The 24,948-nt window shown below is 41.0% G+C and overlaps 1 protein-coding gene across 3 annotated transcripts in view; it reads left to right on the forward strand.

Annotated features, from left to right (window-relative positions):
• The window catches only part of LOC149470064 (transducin-like enhancer protein 1), a 67,742-nt gene that overhangs the window by 14,272 nt on the left and 28,522 nt on the right, over positions 1-24,948 (forward strand). For 2 of the 3 annotated variants that reach the window (XM_089667081.1, XM_089667090.1), the window contains exons 3-6: positions 15,915-15,977; positions 18,505-18,632; positions 20,145-20,208; positions 22,171-22,215. In XM_089667081.1, the coding sequence (XP_089523207.1) occupies positions 15,915-15,977; positions 18,505-18,632; positions 20,145-20,208; positions 22,171-22,215 (300 nt within the window). The remainder of the gene's footprint in view (positions 1-15,914; positions 15,978-18,504; positions 18,633-20,144; positions 20,209-22,170; positions 22,216-24,948) is intronic. The other variant, XM_089667097.1, reaches the window with a different exon arrangement.

Raw genomic sequence — 24,948 nt, forward strand, 5'->3', positions numbered from 1 at the left:
TTTGGATTATAGATTGAACAGTGCTCCATGAGATGTTCAAAGCATAAGATGTTTTTATAACCTAACCATGCTTTAAATTCTCCACAACTTTATCCCCGACCTGTCTGGTGTGTTCCTTGGCCTTCATGATGCTGTTTGTTCGCTAATGTTCTCTTAACAAACCCCTGAGGGCTTCACAGAACAGCTGTATTTATACTGAGATTAAATTACACACAGGTGGACTCTATTTACTAATTAGGTGACTTCTGAGGGCAATTGGTTCCACTAGATTTTAGTTAGGGGTATCAGAGTAAAGGGGATGAATACAAATGCACGCCACACATTTCAGATATTTATTTGTAAAAAATTTTGAAAACCATTTATCATTTTCCTTCCACTTCACAATTATGAGCCACTTTGTGTTGGTCTATCACATAACATCCAAATAAAATACATTTACGTGTAACATGACAAAATGTGGAAAATTTCAAGGGGTATGAATACTTTTTCAAGGCACTGTAAGCTTACATGAAAAACTATCTACAAATTTTGATATAATATTGTCTCACTCTAAGATATAAGGGTTATTTACTAAAACCGGAGCGTGCAAAATGTGTTACATCTCTGCATAGAAACCAAACCGCTTCCAGTTTTTGTTGCCAAAGCCAAATTGAACAAACTGAAGTTAGAAGCTGATTGGCTGTCATGGACAGCTGCACCAGATTCTGAGTGCACCAGTTTTAGTAACTCTCCCCCAATGTGTCTATGTGGGTACTCAAAACATTCAGTCCTTTCTATGCTTCTTATGGTCAGTCTATTGTTGGATGCGGTACCATAATTTGAGTCCATATATAAGATAGTCTTAGTGAATGTATCCAGAGAATTCAAGGAAGTGTGTAGGATTCTTCACATAGTTGTTTAAAAATTCAAGTTCAGTCAGATTAATAGGAGTATTCTTGAAATAATTGAACTACGATGTGGAATTAAATGTACAATTTTACATTTTGACCACAAATACACTTTATATACAATAACATTTTTGGCTCTGGTCCCCTGATGATACAGTGAGAGGATTGCAGTTACCTAATGGGATAGGAAGTAGAGGGTTTAAAAGCTTTGCCCTAGCACTCCATCTCAGTGTGTGACTCAAGTGACTGTGAAAGTGTTTTTGTGGCCCTGTAAGTAGGGATGTTGATGCAGCAAGGTTACTATGGGCTCTCCCTACAAATTTCTCTTTTCCTGAAACGTTTGCAGTGTAGACTGATAGGACTGATGTAGTGGTAGAAACTTATGTCAGTGTTACAGGAGGATTGCTTTAGTAAATGAGTACATGCTGTTTACTAAGCAGTGTGGTTGTTCACTTTAAGAAGCTCGAAGCTCTAATGATTTCAGTCATTCAATAATGTGCAAGCAATTATTCTGATTGTTTTTTGCACGTGTTTGGGTATTCTTTGCGGAGTACATTTTCACTTGTCTTCTCATTTACTTTGCAATATGAACATGATGTAGTCCCAAATCATCCCATTGTAGGACGTTGCCTGTAGTCTGCCTTATGGTTATGTGATAACCCTTCTGAAAGCCTTGGTAAAGTTGAAGCTGCACAGCAAAGCCCCAACCCCTGTGACTCCTGAGAGAATAAGAGCAAAGATGTACTAAGCATTTGGGTGACATATTAGTATTGGATTGTACTTTTAGTCTTGTTATGTTAAAGAATAATGTTATACTTAAAGGAGATTTATGGGGTAAAAAACAAAAATTATATATACTCTATATACACTCTTAAGACTGAGCCAGGTCATATGTAGGGCTGGCTGCTTCTTGAGGATTGTGAGTCTGGGGTTAGAAAAAAATCAGTTTATGGCTCTTGGAGTTGAAAATATTGAATCAAATCGGTGACTACACTGTACTGTGGATCTTTGCAGACAGGCTGAATGTTTACACTGTCCCAGGCCTTTGATTACAACCTTTAAAGCACTGGGACAACTTTCAAAGCACAGTTGGCCTGGGTTTTTTTATACTGATTTATACTGCTGTTTTACACTTCTGTTTTAGTAAGAGACGATCACTTAAATAAATAAAACTGGCACAAAGTAAAGGCACATGAAACGGCTTTAATTGCTTTTTTGATCCTTGTGGTTTTGTTTTGTTTTGTTTTTTCATATATTATCATATAGGTTCTATTGCTCCTTCTGAAAATGCTAGTTGACTTATTGCCATGCTGATGCTCTGGCTTCAATACTAATAGGCAGGTCATACATTTCAGGTTGAAAGAAAAAAAAGTGCTGATTCCCCCATGTGCACATTCGACAATGCAATGATCAATGTTGCCAGCTATAGCCAGCAGCACTGATCATTGGGGAAGAACCCACAGGCTGGTCGATCGATTATATTGATTTGTGTACAACCAGCTAGCCCATACATAGATTGAAATTTGTCCAGTCCCTGCTGAATTTAGTTCCATGTATGGCTGGCTTAAGTCATTGACCTCTCATCTCTGTAATACATGCACATTTCCCCATGTCTTATCCCTTTTAAAAACCCTTCAAGTAATCCCCCCAACCTCAGTCCCCTCCTGCCCATACTGTTCTCTGCATCATGAGAAGTCGGTGGACTAATGCAGGCCATAGACGGGTCATTTATCGGCCAAATTTTTGTCCGCACAAAAAATCGGCCGATATTCACACCATTAGTGGGGCCAGCCTGTCGGACGTTTTTCGTGGCTCTTCACATTTATTTTTATCGGTCATGCTGGAAAATCCACGAAAAACGGTCATTTTTCGTGGACATTGGTGGCAGCATCGGCAACGGGGCCGAGCGATTTTTCGTTTATCGGCCGAAAATTTGGCAGATATGCAGGTCATAGATGGGTTTAAGTCTGCTTCTTGGAGATAAAATGGGAAGTGTGCAAAGGAACCAGGACGGCTTTGAATTTCTTGCATGGTCAACAGGTAATTTCTTGGCACAGATCTATGAGATATAACAAAATTATTATAAGCGGGCAAAAGGGAGCTAACAAGACCAGGCTTCAGCAGCTAGCTTTTAGTCAACCTTTGGAAGCGGGCAAAAGGGAGCTAACAAGACCAGGCTTCAGCAGCTAGCTTTTAGTCAACCTTTGGAAGTTTTCTTAACGCTTTAGGCTAAATGCAGACAGGCATAATTTGTCCATGCAACGTAGAAACACTGCGTATTTCCACTGTCCTTCAGCTGTGTAAGCCGCCTATTGACAAAGGGCGAAGGCGACTATACGTACCTTTTTGCAACGAGTCGCACATCTCCTTAAGTAAATAGCGATACATAGGTATACAGCCTATTTGTCTATTCAGGTCTGAGCGGGGTACAGCCACCCATAAGAGCACCGGAAATACGCAAGTGCCCTATGTGCATGTATCCTATAAAGCACCCCTCAGCTCTAGTTGAAGTTATGTTAAACACAGATTAAAATGAGAGGGAGTTGATTTGCTTTAACATAGGGTGGTAGTAGGTCTCAAGTAGGCTTTTATCAAATTTCAAGTAGCACTAAAGTTTTCTGAAAGCCTGCTAGCAGCTTGTTTGAAGTGTGAGCCAACACTCAGTATGATCCTTGACAGCCACAGACTGGAGCTGAAGGCTACTTTTTAAAAAGTCTCCAAGAAATTTGCCTGAAGGAGCCTGAAGGCTTTGTGAATGTTTTGTAAAAGCATGCTGAACACACTGTTCATCTTTTACAAGATGATACCATGTTCACAAGGCCTTAGAAAATGTAGAGGTTTTGAGACTGATAGGCCTCTCAAACTTCTGAAAGAAAAAAAAAAAAGTACTAAATGCTCCAATTTTTGCTGCAAAAACAATTCTGCAAATCATTGCAACTGTGATCAGGGGATTGTGGGGGCAGTGCACAGACTCCTGCAGACTATTCCGCCAGTTCTTTGTCCTTATCAAGGTACAGACTTTTAGCTACTTAGCTGGAGGAAGTGTTAGTGCAGCAATTCCTGCACTCGTAGTACACGGTTTCTCCAATGAAACCTACTAGTCTGTCCTTGTGTTAATAAAACCCACAACAGTAAAATCAGTGTGTATATGCAGTAAAGCATGCTTGTTATACTCACCGGAACCTAAGAGGTTTATCCTCTGCATTGTGTAAAAGTGCCGTTTGATCCTGACTTCTCTGATCCTCCTATTCTTCCAGTGTCTCCCTCTTATCTCCTGATAAGATATATCGTGTGGAGGCACTCTGCACATGCTCCGTTTGGTGTGTATTGCTAGAGAGGTGTGGTGTTTTTTTTTTTTTTTTCTGGGGGAGAGTGCATGGGATCAGCACAGGGCCAATCAGCACTGTCCAGACGAGGTCAGTGATCCTGCTTCCACCTACAGCAGAATGAAAATTCCTCCTACAAGCTTTTAATGTGCTCTGCTGGACACTGATAGAAGTCACAAGACTGCTCTAACTGCTGATGAGAAAAGGTATTTAGCAGTTTATATTTACTAAAATAATTGTATTTCCATGTTCTGTGTACATGTTGGAGACCAGATATAGTGAATGCATGGTCCTGGGTTTAGTAACACTTTAAATAGGACTTGTAGTTCATTCATAGGTCTGTATGAATGAACAATGCAGCTGTGTACAGAGCCCCACACAGCTGCGCAAAATTTAAAAATGACAGCTGCCAAGGGAGAGAAGAACCCCCCTGTGTCCTATGGGGATCATTTCCTTCACTTCCTGTCCCAGAGACATAGCAGGAAGTGAGAAGAGATGTCTTCATAGGTTTTCCCATTGGAATATTTTCTCTCACCTCCTGTTTAGTGACAACTTAACACATTTTGGATTTTTCATCACTTTCTGTAATGGTGACAATGTCATCAGGACAAAAGGAGGAGTGCATCTCCCCAGTGAAGGCACAGATAAAAGGTTAGAAGCACAATTTAGTTTTTTTTTTTTTTTTTTTTTTTTTTTTTTTGAATACTTCAATCCAAAGCTTCCAAAAAAAATGCATTCATGATATTTACAACATTGAGTACTTGATGGCTCATCTTCATAATAAGATTTCAAATTTCAATAAGAGCTGGCATTCTTGGCACCTCTTAGAAGCACACCCATTCTGTTGAAGTTATGCTCATGGTGCTCTGTGGGTATGGGGTTGTCTGTTTTTAGGGTCAGTCTCGTCCCCTTTCTCGTCCCCTTTCTCGTCCCCTTTCTCGTCCCCTTTCTCGTCCCCTTTCTCGTCCCCTTTCTCGTCCCCTTTCTCGTCCCCTTTCTCGTCCCCTTTCTCGTCCCCTTTCTCGTCCCCTTTCTCGTCCCCTTTCTCGTCCCCTTTCTCGTCCCCTTTCTCGTCCCCTTTCTCGTCCCCTTTCTCGTCCCCTTTCTCGTCCCCTTTCTCGTCCCCTTTCTCGTCCCCTTTCTCGTCCCCTTTCTCGTCCCCTTTCTCGTCCCCTTTCTCGTCCCCTTTCTCGTCCCCTCCTTTTCTGCCTTTTTCAGGCTGGTTGTCTTTATGATACAGCAGATTTCTCTACATTGCATTTTTATATACGTATATATGTTGAGCGCTATGGTCGGATGAATCTCCGACACACAATTTCACAGGTTCTAGAATCTATAATATTCCTACCAAAAGGTGGATGTCTTTATTATACTTATTTCCCTTGTTGGAACGCTGTTGGTCACCTTGATGGATATTTTTTGTACCACTGCTATATGACCTGTATTATGATTATGGTACATGTACTACTTTACTTCATTTTTGGATGTTTCATCCCATCGTATGTTTTCTCTGTACTTCTCTGTTTTCTCTGTACTTTTCTTAAAAATATAAAGATTTGATAAAAAGAAAGTTAAGGGGGTAAAAAAAAAGTTTTGGCTTTATATTAACCTTTAAGTGGAATTCCTGCCTATATCGAACTAAGCTTATCTAACTAAGTTTAATACTGCTCCCACTCCTATTCCCACTCCTATTCTAACACATATACATACTACTCTGTAGAAGGAAGATGCCTATACATATTTTGGGGGGTCGCTCCAGTTTAGGTATGTGGGCTTCAGGGGAGAGGAGAGATCGGCGACAGCAGCTGAATTGCCTGGGCGGGAACATCAGCAATAGGCTTACTATGGAGATCAGTATCCATTGTCGCTGTCTCTCCTCTCCCCAAAGCCAACTTTGGGAGACGATCATTTGACTGGACCAGAGTGCCCTCAGAACAGTTAAGTATAGGCATCTTCCTTCTACAGGGTAGTTACAATAGGGGTAGGGAGCTGGTTTACATTGGCCTCATGTACACTGCTGCTCCTAAATGTGACTTTTAGGAACTTTTGGGGTTTTTTTTTTTTTTTGGCAAAGCCCTTGAACGCTACTCAATAAAATCATGCACACATGCTTGCAGCAGGGTAGGGGCAGTTTAAATGTCTGTCTCCTGAATGCAGAAGAATCGCATACAGGGGAGGAACACTTTGGCCAAAAAAATTCCAAACGTGGCAAAAATGCGCATTTAGTGCTTGGGCGTTTATTCATTTTATATGGTAAGTATTCTGGCCAATGAAATTAATAAATGTCCAAGCTCTAAACGTGGTACCGTGTTTACACGTGTTTTTGCTTTGTTTTGTGTCTTTATGCTGCCAGTAAATTTAATGTCTAAGGCAGCTCTTGACTACTTGTAGTCCTAAAGTGGTCGTAAAGGCAGAAGGTTTTTTTAGTTTCATGCATTCGGTGAAAAAAGTTCTGAGTAGCCCCCCCACTTGCCTGACCCTGATCTCAATCCTATGTGCACAAGAGCGGGGGCGGTGCAGAGCTGCACTGTCTTATGGAGCCAGCTCAGGAGCAAGCCCCTATAAGGGCCCCCATAGCAAGTGGCCTGCTATGGTGGGCACTAGGTAGACGGGAGGGGCCAGGACCCAAGAAGAGGAGAATCAAGGCTGTTTTTTTTTTTTGTTTTGTTTTTTTTTTTTAGAATCCCTTTTAAAAGCGGTGGTAAACTGCATTTAAAAGGGGAAAAAAAACCTGCAAGGTAAAGGCATATTGTGCTAGTATGCAATGCATAAATGCATACTAGCACATTATGCCTTTACCTTGCAGGGGATTTTTCTTTTCTTTTTTTTTTTTTTTTTTTTTTTTGGATGTGGTTTACTGCTTTTTTAGTTCTAAGGGACATACCTTGAAACGAAGCCCTCCAGCAGAGCGTTGTCACAGCTCCCTGGGGCTCCCATCTTCACCTGGTCTTCCTTCCGGGTTCATGAGCTCTGGCCAGCTGACTGATCGAGCTGCAATGACTTCACTACTATGCATGCGTGGGGGAGTCCCGGGCCACGGCACAGTGCTCTGAAGGAATGGCATAGGTTTGCTGATCCTTCAGAGCGCATGCACTGGCTACCAAAAGGGCTAAAAATGTACCTACTGGTAAGCTGTGTTATAAGCTTACCTGTAGGTAAAATCACTAAAGAAGAGTTTACTACCATTTTTAAGTGGTTCTAAAGGCTTAATGTATTCTCTGCAATAAGGTAAAAAAACACTCCATGTGCTGTCCCCCCATCTCTCCCCTTCCTTACCACCTACTTTTTGCTTACCTGTGCCCAATCTCGATCTAGTGATGTGCACAAGAGCAAGGGCTTTCTCTGGTCTCTCTCTCCTCATTGGCTCAGTTACATCAAAGGCAGCCTTTGGTTCCCACTGCTGTCAATCCCAGCCAGGGAGCTAGGGTGGGGTTAAGCTATGTTCTGTATCTCATGGCAAAACCATCGCACAGAGCAGGTAAGTATAAAATGTTTGTTTAAAAAAACAAAAAACAAACCTTTTCAATTGTTTTTGTTTGGAGTTGGACTGGAAATATTGGCTTGCCAGTAATTTTTTCACAAATCTTCCATGGTGAAACTGTGTATAATTTCCTCCCTGTGTTTTGTCGTACCTGTCATTTGATGATTAGGAAATGCTGATGGGGTGTGTTAGGGCAGGACGCCTTAAACCATTTACTCCCTGTTATATTCTGTAGGATTATTTCTCAGCATGAGAGTGGCATGTACAATTCTTGAAAAAGGAATTACTTTCTAGTCTTTTCCGCCAAGGCGGTCAATATTATTATTATACAGGATTTATATAGCGCCAACAGTTTGCGCAGCGCTTTACAATATAAGGGAGACAGTACAATTACAATACATTTCAGTACAGAAGGAATAGGAGGGCCCTGCTCGTGGAGCTTACAATCTAAAGGAAGGGGGAGGTGATACAAAAGGTGATAGCTGCTGGGGATGATCTGGCGGAGGTGATTCAAGTACAGTTCTTAGGTGGAGGTGGCGGAGGCTTCCCTGAAGAAGTGAGTTTTCAAAGATTGCCTAAAGGCAGACAGGGTGGAAGCTGACCGGACATGCTGTGGTAGGGAGTTCCAGAGGATGGGAGAGGCTCTGGAGAAGTCCTGGAGGAGAGCGTGGGAGGAGGTGATGAGGGAGCTAGAGAGGAGTATATCATGGGAGGAGCAGAGTGGGCGATTTGGGTGGTATCTGTGGATGAGGTTGGCGATGTAGCTAGGGGCAGTGTTGTGGATAGCTTTGTAAGCTGTGGTTAGTATTTTGAATTTTATACGTTGGGTTAGTGGAAGCCAGTGGAGGAATTGGCAGAGAAGGGGCAGCAGTCGCTGATCGGTTGGTAAGGTGTATGAGTCTAGCAGCAGCATTCATAATAGACTGAAGGGGGATAGCCTGTGTAACGGTAGACCAGTGAGGAGGGAGTTGCAGTAATCGAGGTGGGATATAACCAAGGCGTGGATAGGTTGTTTTGTGGTGTCATTGGTCAGGAAGGGGCGGATTTTGGAAAAGTTCCGGAGGTTGAGCCGGCAGTATTTAGCCAGTGAGTGGATGTGGGGCCCAAAGGAGAGGTCAGAGTCTAGGATTACGCCTAGCACCCTGGCATGAGGGGAAGGACCGATGGTTGTGATGTTGATCTTAATGGTAAAGTCATGAGTGGGGGGATAGAGGAGGAGGAAATATTACAAGCTCAGTTTTTAAGGTAGCGATGTGACATCAATGCTGATACATGAATTTGTTAATGTAATACAAAGTTTCATCTAGGTGCTGCGGTTTTTTGAGTAGTTATCTGGAGAGTGCAGGGACAGAGCTGTGTTGAGACGTCTCCCCTCTGTGCAGCTTTGTGCTACGGAATCTCAATAGAAAAGAAAAACTATGGTCAAATATACATAGACGCTTTTGGTAACCTATAGGATTAGTGCACTTTAATACAAAGTTTCTTTTTTTTTTTTTCCCTTTCCTTGCCCCAACTTAATCCACCCTTGCCATCCATAGATGTAATTTCCTCAGACGGCCATGGTTCCGGTGTCACAGGTGTGCACTGTCTTGCTTACTCCTGCACAGTAGTGCCCCGTAAACATCTATGAGGCCAGAGACACTTGTCCTGTATGGGGTTGTAATGTGCAGGCACAACCAGGATAGCACATGTTATACAGTAGATCAGGTGTTCATTTTGACAAACATGGGAGAAAAAAACGTTGAGTCTGCTGGTTCTATTTAGGATAGCGGCTTCTTTGTTCTTTGATACTATTGCCAGTATACTGTTCACTGGACGTTTCTGCTCAGAGGTCAGGCGTGGCCAGCTATGTTTGTCACTGGTACAGCATTCCTAGAAAGCAAGAGCAAACCTTGTTTAATTTTTAGCTAATGTATGAGTTTGCAAACCGCAGAATACACTGAATTTAATTTGTGTATCAACCCGTGTGTGTACAAGGACCTTTACCGGATGTCGTGTTTTGAAATGTTACATTTTAGATTGGAACCCTGGAAAGTTTGGTTAGTTATGCGAGATTACAAATGAGTGGAGTCCAGGGCCATTATGGCAGTGAGAATTCACACACTATTTCTGTGTTGTCAGTTGTATAGAAAAGTCACGTCAAATTCTTTTATACTCTACACCATACTTTAGAGTAGCTGCATTCCTTGGTGTATATGAAGTGACCAGGAGCCTCAGATGGTTGCTTTGTTTCCAGATTCACCCTAGCAGTTCTCCTAAGGTGTATCCTGTGGGATAGATATCACAAGATAAGCTTGGTGTCTAATTTCAAGGGACATGACACCTTTATGTCAGTGGCCTGCATGATCCCCCCCCCCCCTTTTTTTTTTTTTTTTTTTTCTTTTTCCAAAACCGCATCTTTTGGGCTGGGGTGAAGCTAGGTTTTAAAAATGAGTTATCCACCAGACTGGTTGTACATACTGCATGCTCGATATACTATGTCCTATGAATGTGTCTTTTAAAATGAAATCTGATTACAGTGGTATCTGCAAAATTAAGGTTTGTGACTTCCAGGAAGGCAAGCCATCTCTGCTGACTATGAAGACAATCAGGACAAACTGCATGGTTCTGCTATGCTGTACAACATGGTTGATAAGCAACAGTGTGGCAGCATAAGACCCACAATAGCATGCTTTATGTGTAATGAATGCAGGTCATCCCTGGGGGGGGGGGGGAAGTTAGTTGTTGGAGGACAGCTTAACGTTTTCTGGAAAATTTGCCATCATCACAGGAGCAGCTTCACGTAGCCTCCCTGACGGTATTCCCGAGTGTAGCTCAGGGTAAGGTTTCAGTACCAAAAGCGGTAACCCCGAGCTACACTCAGGCTTACCGTTTGGCGCTGCTATGGCATCTGTTCTTCACTTGCCTTGTCCTGCACTCCCGCGATGTCCCTCCTGCAGTGTCCCCTGTAATGTCCTCCGGTGGATGCCGGCACCTGTCATCTGGATTCCATCCCCTGCGAGCGTCGGGATGTATGGGGACGGAACTGGCGGGAAATTTGAAAATGACAAAAAGTGACATTGACTAAATACACTAAAATCAAATAGTAAAACATTACTGTATCATACATTTTGTCCCGAGTGCTTTGTCCTGTGCCCTGCCTACATTTTTACTGTTCTTATTGCCTGGAAACTGAGAAACGTTCATGGCGTCCAAAAGGTGTCCCTTTTAGGTCAAAAGTGGTTTTAGACCAGCTAGAGAACAGCGATAGTAAATTAGAACCACTTGCAGAATTGAGTGATAATGATTCGTGGGGGAAATTCGTCATCAGTCGCTGAACAATTTTGCGACTTTGCTCAGTGATGTGCGAACTTGGCGCTATATTTCAAATTTCAGTGTTTTTGGTTTGATTATATTGAATTAAATTTGTTGTTATAATAATTTTTATGATTAAATTATAATTTATGATTTCGTGTTTCAAATTTTAACATACCTGGGATGTTTACTAGACTCTTGGACAAGTTTCAGTGAGTTATTCCTAAAAATTACAGGCCTACAATAAAAAAAATACATATTTCCAAAAAAAGTACCGCTTTCAGCACATAAATACGGACATAATCAGGAAGCTAGGGAGGTTAAAGTAGAACTAAAGGCAGGACCTTTTTTCTGCCAATTTTTTTTTTTTTTTTTATTTTGTGTCCCACTTGGGAAATTTCCATTTTCCGGTCTCATGCCCACAATAGGAAGTGAGAGGAAACCCTCCAAAGTGAGGGAATTCCTGGTTGTCACCACATCTAGTGTCTCAATTGGTAGATTTCCTGTTCTGGGGACAGCCCGAAATTTGTGATTTTTCTTTTACATTCACTACCAGCAATAGCAGTAAACAGGACATATAGAGAGAGGGTGAATCTCCCTAATGGGGTTACAGACAGCAGTAAAAAACTGACAGGTGTTCTAAAGCCGAGTACATACTATATAAGAAAATGAGAAGAAAAATTCTGGAGGAGGAACGATCAGACGTGTATCTGTTAGTATAGTGCTTTCAACAGTTGATTCTGATTGAGCAAAAAAAAAATGAAGGCGCAAGCTAGAAAATTTTTAGCGTACATGAACACAATGTCCAATTTTCACTCAATGTGTACAGTAATCGTATGGAAATGATCAAATAGAAAAAAAGTGCATGTTTAGAAGCAAATCACAACCTGGAAGAAGGTGGCAACGAACATAGAAATCGTACACATAAAATAATTTTGCTTTTGTCCGAGAATTTTTATACAAGTTAATACCATTGTCGATTTGATCCCACTAATGATTAGTAAATCGAATGAACCTTCTTAAATAGAACCTTTTTTAAATGAAAATCTAAACGTGTATGGCCATCATAAGTGGTTAGCTCTCTCACCTTGTATGGCTGGGTCGTCTTTTTGGTTCCTAAAGATCTGCATTGTTTGTATGTTCTCTCAATGTTTGTGTTTTGGTTTCCTCCCAAAACCCAATGCAGTCCACTTTGGAAGTAGAAAATAGTGTAAATGGGTGTATGTACTCCGTAAGGTCCAAAGTAATATGTCAGCGCTTTATGAATATAAATGTCAAAGTTCCCACTGCCACTTATGTTATTCCTCCAAGGGAGTTTATAGTGTTTTGTATACATTTTTTTTTTTATTCTAAAGATAATACAGAAAATGAAGAAATATATGCACAAGAATGCATATGTTTCCAGCAAGCCAATGGAGACCTTGGTTTCTTTTCATGTTAACCTATTTTTAACTGCACTGTTGGAGGAAGCTGGGTGGGGTTGTTTGAATGTATGTGTTGTTTTGTTTGTTTGCTTTTCTTGTTTTTTAGTGCAAGCTCCAGTTTACAGACCTTAAGAGTGTGTGTGTGTGTGTGTGTGTGTGTGTGTAACATTGCACTGATGCAACTGCATGTAATGCATGCAGCTTGCCACAAACGTCAATGTCTCCTGTCTTGCAACACATAATGCTGGATACATTTATGCATACAGCACCTTTTTAAAATTGCCCTCTTATATTTTACATATGGATCCAACGAGAACCAAAACCAGTGCAAATTAATATATATTTAGTTTGTAGTGGTGTGTGGAGTCAAAACTGCTTACAGAAATGTTTCTAATGAAGCTTGGCATAGGGGGATGTCAGATCATGGGGAACTTGTAATATGAAAATTGTAAACTTGCCCAGTGTCAAATGTTCATGGCTAAAAAATCTGCTCCCCCCCCCCCCCAAAATCCCTCCTTACCCTGTGTGGCATAAGAGCCTGAGTGACCCATTGAGAGATGTGTGCTTTCCAATCTGGTATGTGGAGGTAATTCCTGTGCTCCAGCATTTGCCATATTGCATGTGCTATACCGCACGTGTGGCAAGATCGATATTTCCTGGAGCCTTATAGTGCCTTCTGTTACACAGTCCTTCTTGGTTTTACAGCCTGGTCTGCTTTTAGGTTCAGTATGTGCTCATGGAAATTTTGTTTGTGTTTTTTGAAAACTTTGAATATATCACCTGGATAACGCTGTAAAACAGGGAGAATGATTTTAGCAATCCATGAATATGACTGATATTTGTAATTCAGGCTGCGTGATGTTTGCCAAGAAACTGAGAAAATACAATAAAATGTTATTGTGATTACTACTTTTACAAGTGTTCAAACTGTGAATATGGTGTACTGACTGCATGGCATTAACCACAGTGTGCTGTGAAATTGCCCATGTGTACAAGTCCCAGATGCGTACAATGTCTGAGTAAATGTTGAACACAGCAGATAACCCTGGGGTACCATGATCAGAAGAAAGCTTCATGAGCACATTCCCAATTCTTCTTTGGTACTATATGTCTACTATTTTAGTTGTTCTTAGAAACTGGTCGTTTAATGGTTGTCATTACCTAACGAAAGGCCTGTTTTAGCATGAGCTTTCATGAGCCTAAACTTATCTCAATTTTGTAATGGAAACTGACCATTTAAGTGCTATTGAATTAAGTGCTAATTTGGTTTGAACTCCCACTTGATACCTTATCTATTTTGCACTCTGGAAATGAGAGAATTCCCATCCAGCTTTTACCACCTCCCATCCTTCCCTGGTGGCTTTTATACACTCACTGGCCACTTTATTTGATACACCTTACTAGTACCGGGTTGAGACCCCCTTTTGCCTTCAGAACTGCCTTAATTCTTTGTGGCAAAAGATGCATCTGGTGAAATCTCCAAGACATGACTTAATTTGAATTGACCCTTTTGGCTGCCAATGCATGGAGTTTGCCATGCAGTGGAAATCCTGATAGAAATGACACTAAGGGTTGTTTGTAACATGGTGTTGCCTACATTGAAACTGAAATGCGTTTCTTAAATAGTTGACACACTTTCAGACCCAGTTAACCTCTATAGAAGTAGCTGTTTAGCTGTAAGGCCCCTTTCACATGGGTGACTGAATGGAATCAGAAGTGCTTCCATTTACATTCAGGTCCATTCATGTTTCTTGGACTATATGCAATAAATACATGTCCAGGTCCAATTTTGTGGACCTGATCGGATATAAGCTGACATACCTGTATTAAATCCTGTCGTCCTTAGAGATTACAAGGGTCTGTTTTTTTTTTTTTTTTTTTCTAAATGGAATAGACACAGGTGTCACATATGTGTGATATGTTTTCATTTTGATCTGACTCAGCAGGGCTTGTGCTGCACTGAAATCCCAAGTGGTGTTATAAGCCCTGCCCGGCTCTGTAGTCCAGAAGGGAGAATGCTTTCCACTTGTCATCTCCAATACGGGAAGTGTTTTATAGAAGAAAACTATCAGTAACTGTGAAAGAGGGGGTGTTGATTTGTATAAGAGTCTGCATTACAGTAATGTGTGTATATCCTACCCTAGCATACTTGCATGGAGGCTGCTCCAATTCACAGAGCTCACTAGCCACTTTTTGTGTGTGTAAAGCCATCAGTAGGTAGTCTGCAGTGTTTGTACCTTATCCCTCATCAGTGATCACTGAATAAATATTGTCCCTTCAAATACCTATCTCCACTTTATATGTGTTAACCTGTCAATGACCTGTATGGCATTGTGTTGCATTTTCCATTCAATGAACATATTCAGTCCCCCATCTTCTGTCCGCTGGCATATTTGCCATGCTCCTCACCTTACCACACTGCACATACTGCATGCCGAGACACCTGTTCAGCATTGTTCTTAGTATGCCCCCCTATCCATACTTTAAGCCACTTCATACCCCCCCCCCCCCCCCCCACTTACCCAAGCATTGCTGTTGTCTGCACTGTTACATAGAAAGTACTGTCACTGTCCTAGATTGTTGGTTGCAGTAATAGACCTGGAATTGGTTGATTAACAACCAGGGCATATATTCACTGGGATACAGCATTCAATACAAAGATGTATTCCTCAGAATAGATGGGTTGCCAGGAAACCTAGGAAGCACTGTAATAGAAAAGGTAAGAGCAGATTTTGTGCTGCAGAAAATCCTCTTGGATCTGAGCTATTTATGCCTAGAGAAGAGTCTTGATTATAGATTCTAGCACCATTCTCTAAAGGGCAAGGTGATGACCATCCAGCCTTTCCCATATTACATATTGGCCACCTATTAGCCTGTTGTAAATGCATGTTCATTGCTCCTTTTTAACTTTTAGTGAAATCTTCTAGTAATCCTAAAGGAAATCTATACTGGTAAATATAGAGCTTCCATTATTGGCCTATTTCTGCATATACTAGTAACCTGGCTGCCTCCTGGTTTTAATCATTTCTCATCATTTCCTGCAGGCTTTGATGCAGGCTGTGATTGATATTGCTGCAGGTAAGTGCAGTAACTCATTGTAACCAGTCAATACATCGTGACCCAGGCAGACTTGAGGGAGTTTAACAAGTTGTCATTGGTTACTGCACTTAATAGGCTCAGAAGGTTACACTACCATTGTTATGTGCGCTTTTTTTAATATGCATTTTTTTGTGTCAAAATGCTTAAGACACAAAAGATTGCATTAGTTGCGGATTGTTTTTTTAAATTTATTTTTATTTTTTTAGGGGTCTCTAAACTTTTTGGCCAGCATGCCATTGATTGTGAGAAGACTGCCTACCTGCAGGCCAGATGTGGCCCGCAGGCTATAGTTTAGAGAACCCTGTTTTAGCACATGAAATGAATATTTATATAGTGAAAGCGTTTTTTTGATGAACCAGGGTTTTTAAATAATGACTCCATTTTTTATCTTTACCTGGAACAGCTCCTTTATCTGGTCTCCACAGTAGACACCTCAAAGAGACTCATTGTTAACGACAGCCAGAAGGTAATTTTAGGATTTTAAGTCTGTGAAATAATTTGTAAATTGACTTTTGTCTACAGAATGCCCCAAACATTTAATATAACATATATACTGTATGTGGTAACTTCACCTGATTTGTACAATAAAACCTTTAGTGAAAGTACAAGTAAAGGCTCTTGTAGGACATTCTAAACAAGTCCCAAATCCACTTACTATGTATTGCACAATTTACCTTCCCTGACTGAGCCAAATTCTGTTTGTGTCTCCCACGCTCCCTCTCCTGGACACTGCAGCTGACAGTGGGGGAGTTTCAGCAACCGCATGCACCTGCAACATTCTTTCATCCCACTGTAATGCAAGCAGACACAGCCTACATGAGAAGAGCAACTCTGCTGTGAATTCAGGAGCTTGTGACATCACCTGCCCACCTCTTCCCCTCAGTCAATCAGAGGAAGGCTTTTATTCGTTGATAAAAATACAAGGCTTCTCCTGAATGGCTGAGAAGCATTCAGGCCAGCTCTCGATTTTGTTTTAGCAGCAATCTGGAAGTCGTGTTGTTGCAGGACACAGTGCTGAATGTTGTATGTAGCTAATGCTTCTACATGAGACGAATCGCTTAGCAATGGAAATGGCCAGACAGACTCTTTAAGGGCCGGTTCACATTATAGAAACGCAGTCCAGATGTGTTCCAGATGTTTTTGCATGCGCGTTTGTGGCACGTTCCAGTGCGTTTTTGATACGTTTTTGACGTGTTCAAGTGCGTTTTTTATGCGTTCCAGTTCGTTTTTTCCTATCTCTTTTTCTTAAATTTAAATAGGGACATGTGTGTTGCAGTGCGTATTTGGTGTGTTCCGGTGCGTTTTTGGTTCATGTTCCAGCACAGTTGTGTAGAAAAAATGCAGCATTTTCTATTTTTTTTTTTTTTCTGCAAGTGGAACGCACTAGAACTGCAAGCACTGATGTGAACTATGACAATGACAACCATATAACCTACTTTCTGTGCGTATTGACTGTAAATAAACGCAACTGAAATGCGTGTAGTGTGAACTGGCACTAAAAGTGACAGGAAACCTGGAGTTCTTCTTTAATCGAAATCGTCCATGATGTTTATGTACTGTAGAAGGTCTGCAAGTGGTTAAAGTAAACATGACTCATCTGTGTAGCAACATGGAAGGTCTACTTTAGTCCCTTCAAAATCATCTGTTGCATGGAAGCACACCTGTTGTTTACATACATTCAGATATATAGGCCGTACTCGCGGAGCATTTTCAAACTGTCCTATGTTTGTACTGGAGAACCACTGAAGCCAATGACATGCGTGGCTATACTGGTGGGATTGTAGTCGCTGCATAGTAGTTTTGAAAATCAAGTGCACATGCATAATTTATATGGCTGTAGAACTCATTATCTGTTCCGAGTCCATTTTTGGCCATTAATTTGGATGTTTCAACTCTGCTAATGCGTTTAAAAGAAAACTATAGGCTCGTCAGTATTTTTGATATAATTATAAAAGAGATCAGCTTGATAAAATTTTTTTTTTTTTTTGTTTTTAGTTTTTTTTTTTTAACTTTCTTTCTGTATAACGTTGTTATATGTGCATGTTGGCAGCTCTGTTTGCTTATTTCATATGCAGACTTTGGCTTCCTGCTTTGCAATACTATGCAGTAGTGCTGATTGTCAACTTCTGACAATGGCCACCTGAGTGGGCATACCACTTAGATTTCTCACACACACAGGCATACTTAAATGTACATTTGTGTGAAGGCTGTGTTTTGCATGCATCGGATGCACAGGTGTACTGTGTAATCATGTGCAGGCAGTCCAATTCGTGTCATTTGGGAAGCAGTGACTGCATGGGCTCAGCCACTACTCTCCAATTTGACATCCATGTGGGTACATGTTTGACATCCATGATGGGAACCATGTTATGTTACATCGGTATTTATGGTGTAGCATGCCGCAGATTACCTTTTATGATTGGTTTTCGAGAAATACCTGTAATGTCTCTATTTACATTTCTCTGTAAGTCTGCCAGGCCAGAAATTGCTACTCCCAAAGCTCTCAACCTGTAGTGTGGTTTATACCCCTGAATGTTTCAGAAAGGATAAGGACCTCCTGTTGCTTCAGTTTGTAGTTTACAAAACGGCAAAAATGAATTTATATATTCTGAGTTAGACTCTTGTTCTTTCAATTTTCTTGACCTTTCAGAGTATGTATTTCCATTTATAAATTCGAAATGTTAACCTACAGTACTGTACAGAGAAGTCCTTTCTTTTTGCATTGAAGGACACTGTTCCAAACTTTTTGGCAATGGTGGAGCCAACCTTCAAGCTGGACATTTCTAGTTATTCAAAATGATGCATTCTTCCAGACCATCCAGATGTGTCATTAGTGTAGCATGGAGAAACTGAATAGGTTCAGATTACCGGACCTCTTTTGTCTTGACACATAGAGCAGACTTAATTTGGTGTCCGCACCGGTGACATGGTTCTTTTTATGATAGAAAATGCTCTTGCATTGATGTTGAATTCTAATGCATGGCTTTTCACAGACACACTTGCAGGCATCCGTGGCAGCTGCAGCAGCATCTGGTCCTCCGCAGAGCCTTAAACTAACGTACCCAGAGACTTTGGATCGTATTAAGGAAGAATTTCAGTTCCTGCAGAGTCAGTATCACAGGTAAGACTTTTTTCATTTTTCTTTTTATGTTTATTTTGAAGAGACATTTTTTTAATGACTGCTGAAGAATTCTTGGATTCTGCAAAGTCAGTGGAACAAATAGGAGATGGGTTTTGGGCAGAGCAGGGAAGGGAGTTAGATTTTGTTGTTTATTTTGCAGCTTGTGACTCTAGAACAGGAAATGTGGGAAATTGGTGTAACTAAGACAGGAAGTTGTTGACCACAAAATAAACCTCACAGAGCACCAATCATTTCCCCAGTTTGTAATAAAACATGGTTGTCGTTACAGTTGGAGAAATGTTCCTGTTCTTGTGACACCCTAGAACAATAGGTGTGTGGAAATATCCCAAATAGGGCCTCAGATTAGGATAAAAATCTACCGCAGATTGTAGTTTGGAGTTGAGCAAGTTGAGTAAACTGATAAAAACACCTAAGTCTCCCTCTCTAGCCTGGTATACTAAACTGAGCCAGGTGTGCACTTGCCTCTGGCCATGGCACACTACAGGTTCATCTACAGCTTGGCAAGTATAAATCCCTCACCTGTCCACGAACACCCCATACACTTGAGTGAGATGTTGCTCCTGCAATACAATCATGTCCCACTCATGTCTATGTGATATTGGTGTGCAGAGTAGAGAGACCACACTGATGGTTGCCACCGTTAGTGGCGGTAAGTATGTACCAGTTGGGGGAGAGTAGGCTGGCTCAGTTTAGCGCAGGGGTCCTCAAACTTTTTAAACAAGGGGCCAGTTCACGAACCTTCACACTGTTGGGGGGCCGGACTATAGTTTGATAAAATATGAACAAATTCCTATTCACACCGCACATACCTTATTTGTAGTGCAAAAAACTTGAAAAGTACAATATTTAAAATGCACTGTACACTGTAATGCACTGGACACCACAATGCACTGTACTCTGTAACTCACTGGACACCGCAACGCACTGGACAACAAAATGCATTGTACACCACAATGCCCTGGACACCTTAATGCCCTGGACACCTCAATGCACTGTACTCTGTAATGCACTGTGCTCTGATACACTGGACACCACAATGCACTGTACTTGGCGCCTGGTGTGCTCTCTTCCTTTCCTGTCCTGTTGCTCCTCTGGCTGCAGCAGGTGAAATCCGGGGCTTGCAGGCTGCTACTCTCTGGGTCCTCGCGGCTGAGGACCCAGCAAGCAGCCTAGCTATTTGCCAGCCGGCACCATTTTTTTTTCTTTTCCCGACTGGCCCGGTGGGCCGGATAAATGTCTTTGGTGGGTCGTATCTGGCCTGCGGGCCGTATTTTGAGGACCCCTGGTTTAGCGTATGTAGGAGGCTAGGGCATTTGTGTACTTTTCTTGAACATGTCCTAAGCTTATATGTTAATGTTACAGAGAATAAATAATACATATCAAAATAAGATGTTGTTATTTTTAATACATCACCTGCTTGTTTCAAATGTTTTAATTTTAGCCAAGTATATTTTGTTACATAGCCTTGATAAATGTATGTTTTATGTGCAGTTTAAAATTGGAGTGTGAAAAACTTGCCACAGAGAAAACTGAGATTCAGCGACATTATGTCATGGTGAGTTGACCTAAAATGCAAATAAAGTGGAGGGCCTGTAATGGTTATGTTTAATTCAGTTAATACATTCATAGAAGCCACTATTTCAAACCTGGATGAAATGAGCAGAGGAAGTGTACCAGACCAACCACTTTCCACTTGTCATTATTGTAGAGCATGTTGGCAAATGAAGCATGTAATTGGCTGCTGTTTGCAACACTTCAACTTTGTTTTCTTATTTTGATAATCAAGATGCATTGACTGCAATGTTGATGACACGTGAGAGTATTCATTTGAATTGTAAGCCATATGGCAGCATAGAACTTGGAGCAAGCACTTTTATTTGGGTAAGAATTGGGCCAGCTCATATCTGTTATGATAAATGAGTTGGAGGTAGACGTCCAGGAAAGATCAGATTGGTCTATTATAGGGGAGTTGATGTATTTGGTCCCATCAAAAGTAGATATTATTTTTTTTTTTTTTTCCCTTTTAACATGTTAACTAGAAGACTGAAAACACCTTATACAGATCCATGTCCTCACTATCTGTTGTAACATTTTTTTAAAGGCTTTCTGAAATTCTTTTTAAATTGCTAAATACGCAGATGAACGTAACATAGGAAGTTCTATTTGCCTAAGGATTTGTATTTCTGTCCGTTCCTTCTCTGAGCTTAAAGCTCTTCCAACACAGTACAGTCAGCTTTTAATTCTGTTCTTGGTCTTGTTGCTACTCTCAGCCTGTGATTGGACATTTGAGGAGAATCCGCAAACCAGTCTCATCTGTCTTACCAATCTGCTTACTCCTCCTGTGTGACAAATGAGCACTGCAATAAAACTAATGAACATGGGAGGTCAGTCGCTCAGCATGGTGCCATTCAGAGAATGCTTTGCATTTTCTGAATGAATGAAAAGCATTCTGTTTAAATGAGGTGGAGTGTGATGTCATCATCTCTTCTCTCCACCTTGTTCAATTCGAGAACACTTTTGCATTTATTCAGTAAATGCATGGCTGACCTCCTGTGTTCACAATGTAGCAGGCCAGCACAGGAACTGACAGCTAGTGGAGGTCACTGAAGTCAGTGTCTACTACTGTGATTTCCAGCTTCCAGGGGCATTGGTCAGATTTGGTATGTGCATTGTTACTATGGTCCAAGGTGGACCAGTGTAACTATGTATAAACCATACATACCTAGAATTCTTTAAAGCGATTCTAAAGGTTAATGTTTTTTTCTGGAAAATAACAAACATACTATACTTACCTGCTGCTTGCAGTGGTTTTGCACAGAGCAGCCTAGATCCTCCTCTTCTCAGGTCCCCCACAGGCTCTCCTGGCCCTTCCCTCCTGTCAGGTGCCCCCCACTGCAAGCAGCTTGCTATGGGGGCACCCGCTGCTCTGTGTTTCCATTCACACACTGAGCCACGGCTTGGCCCCCTCCCCCCTCTCTCCTTATTGGCTGACTGGCTGTGATTGGCAGCAGCCATTGGCTCCTGCTTGCTGTCTCAGCCAATGAGGAAGCAAGGACAGCCAAGGCTGTTGTTCACATTGCTGGATCGCGATGAGGCTTGGGTAAATATTGAGGGGACTGGAGGCACTGCTGCACACAGAAGGCTTTTTACCCTCATGCATAGGATACATGAAGGTAAAAAACCTTGAGCCTTTACAACCACTTTAATTTTAAAGGTAGTTTTATGCTGGTCAAAATGCAGGAGAGAGTCCTTTTATCTCAAAAGCTAAATAGAATGCCGGGAAAGAGAGGGGCTGTTGAGCGTTAGCAGCTCGTGGAATCGCCATTAAAACAAAGAGGATTTGTTCTGAATTGGCAAGTCAGATTTACTTTAAGGTTTTGTATTTATAATTGGTGTGCAAGTATTGATGAATTTGCCTGTTTACTCTGTGGGGGAATTCTGACTTGAATATGTCTGTACCTTGGAAGTATGCTACAATAGTATTGATCCTCATAATTTTTTATTTTTTTATTCACAGTATTATGAAATGTCTTATGGTCTGAATATTGAAATGCACAAGCAGGTAACCTTTCCATTCTCCATGTGTGCTTCTTACCCACATTTTACCCACTAGTTTTCCTTCAAGCTCTTCCTCCTCCTCCTCCTTTCACTGTGCCAGCAGCTTACTCCTTTCTCATGCTGTGCATGTAAAAGTAGCAGTAAATTGCACAGTAATGAGTGGGCCTGTCCTCCCTCTGTTAGGAGGTGAAATCCATCACAGCCCTTTAAGGTGGTTTTACTCTGCTCTGGTCCCTTATTGCTGCCATCCAGAGGGCATTGAGAGTGTCAGTGCCATTAGGAAAGCAGGAAAGCACCAACATTCGGCTCTTTTGATGTTCTTTTTTTGTGTTAAACCCTGATATCTTTTCCTATTTTTGTTAGTCTTGTAACCGGGCTACCCTGCTTTGCTGACATGGGATACTCCATCCTAGGAGATACCATTAATTTACCTTCGAGAAAATGTGTTGTGTGATAAGGCAGATGGTTTATATTTGCTTAACTTTAGTAAAGCTGACTATACAGCTGCAATTCTGGCTGGTTGAGAACACTGATTGTTTAGGTTCAGTCATACATACATATCATTAAATTTAACAGATTCAGCTGTTCTATGTCGGAGTCATGAGGGCTGTAGATTGATATTGCTTTCATAGGACTGCATTTCCTAATTTAGCCATTTCGTAATTGATCTGGTTTACACAATATTCTTGTGTATATGCATTTTAAAAGTCTATCAGGAATGTGTAACTGTAGCTGATAGGGTATTTATAGAAGATTTTTTTTTTTTTAATTTTAACTACCCACTTTGCATCCACCAGAAGTGAGGTCATGACTTGAATGGATCCAAAGATAAAAATTAATTGCTCATTGACAATCATATTGAAGAGTTGGGCATATCAATTAACTGTGGTGCACACTAGTTTTTTTTCTGCAATTTTAAAAAGGTACATGGCATAGTATAAAGTGTGATTTGGGAGAGGAAAAAGGCTAGTTTTTTCAAGTCCCCTGAGAAACTTGAAAAGTCTCCTTTGCAGTGGGACTCATTGCACCAAACCTCTACTGCAAGGGTTAACTGCTTAAGGGGGCATCGCACTGCTACACCAGTGCCTGCAGCATCTCCTTGATCATGTCAGGACCTTAGAATGCTGGAACATGAGAAAGACTTATGTAGGGTCCAATGTCCTGCACTAGATAGAAGGCCAAGAGGCAGTCCACCACCGGAGCATAAGGGAGAGGATTATTGGGTAATTTAAAAGTGCTTTTACTATCTCTTAGAACAAACAAGCAGTTAACCCTTGCAGTGTGGGTGCAGCCCCATTGGACGGGAGGATTTTCAGATTACCTGGAGTTGGGCTTTAATCGCTTCCCATCCAGTCTATAATATGACATCCTCCCTGGATTGCACATTGTGCAAGCTGCACTGCAGTGTGATCTGTCTCCCGCTGTGCCCACGAGACTATGATGGATCATTGTACCAGGCTGCTGCAGGTACCATATGATTGCTGTGACCAGTCATAGCAGATCATATGGCAATTGTACACCGTGAATGGCTTCCATTCATAGCCGATCATTGTGTACTATTGTGTTGATCTGTGATAGGTCACAGTGATCACATGTTATAGAATGGGCCAATTACAGAGCATCTGTATCATGTGGTAGCTGTGGCCAATCACAGCTTCACAACAGTACTTACTGAATGAGTGGATGTCATTCATAAAAAATGGTTGCTTATAACAGCGGTTATCACTGTTATAAGCATATGTAGTTTAGAAATTAAAAAAAAAAAACAAAAAAAACCTGACCGCCTCCCCAGAGTAGTACAGTGTCACTATGGTAACACTATTGCTCTGGTCACAGTATGAAATGGAAAAAAAATCGTAATAAAGAGATGTAGATCTATATAATTTTTTTTTTTTTTTACATACGGTCACCAGTCAGGGCCCCTGATCCCCGCCACTCCAGTTATGACGACGCTGTATTGCACTGGTGGCAATATGTAAAAAAAATGTGAAAAAATACTGTGACAAAAAAATTACAACTTCCAAAAACTCACCATGTCTCTTACTTAATACTTTGGGGTGTCGGCTTTCCAAAAAGGTTTGTTTGGGGGATATTTGTAGTGTCCTGGCATTTTTGTGTTTCTTGAAATGAGATAGGCCATTAGTACATCAGGATTGATTGATTTTCCAAGGAAATGTAGCAAATTACATTTAGGCTTGTTTATGATGAAAGATTTTTGTAATTGATACATTTTTGAAAAATAAATTGCATTTTTCTCCTTCTTTTAAAAAATGTCAGCCTTTTTTTTTTTTTTTTTTTTTTTTTTTTTTGTCATTTGGCAAAAAACCCAGTGGTAAATAAAATACCACTGAAAGAAAGGTCTATTTGTGTGAAAAGTTATAAAACTCTTCACATGGGTACAGCATTGCACAACTGAGTAATTGTCTTTCAAAGTGTGATAGCGCTGAAAGCTGAAAATTGGCTTGGGCATGAAGGGGGGAAAGTGCATGGTATTACAGTTCTTAACCATTTGCTCACTAAATGCTAATTCATTACATGTACCATATAATGTGCACCAGATTGTGCTTTCATGCACCTTAAGACCTGGTTCACAACAGTTCTGCAGTTTGCTTTTGGTCTGTGATGCGTTTTTGCACACGTGTTTTGATGCATTTTGCGTTGTGCATTTATTATACTTTTTTTTTTTTTTTTTGGCCAATTTGTTATTGGGCAGATAAAAAAGGCTAATCACGTCGAA

Source organism: Staurois parvus, unplaced genomic scaffold (genome assembly GCF_062004578.1).
Source record: "Staurois parvus isolate SC_StPar_1 unplaced genomic scaffold, SC_StPar_1.0 ptg000053l, whole genome shotgun sequence".
Classification (NCBI taxonomy): domain Eukaryota; kingdom Metazoa; phylum Chordata; class Amphibia; order Anura; family Ranidae; genus Staurois; species Staurois parvus.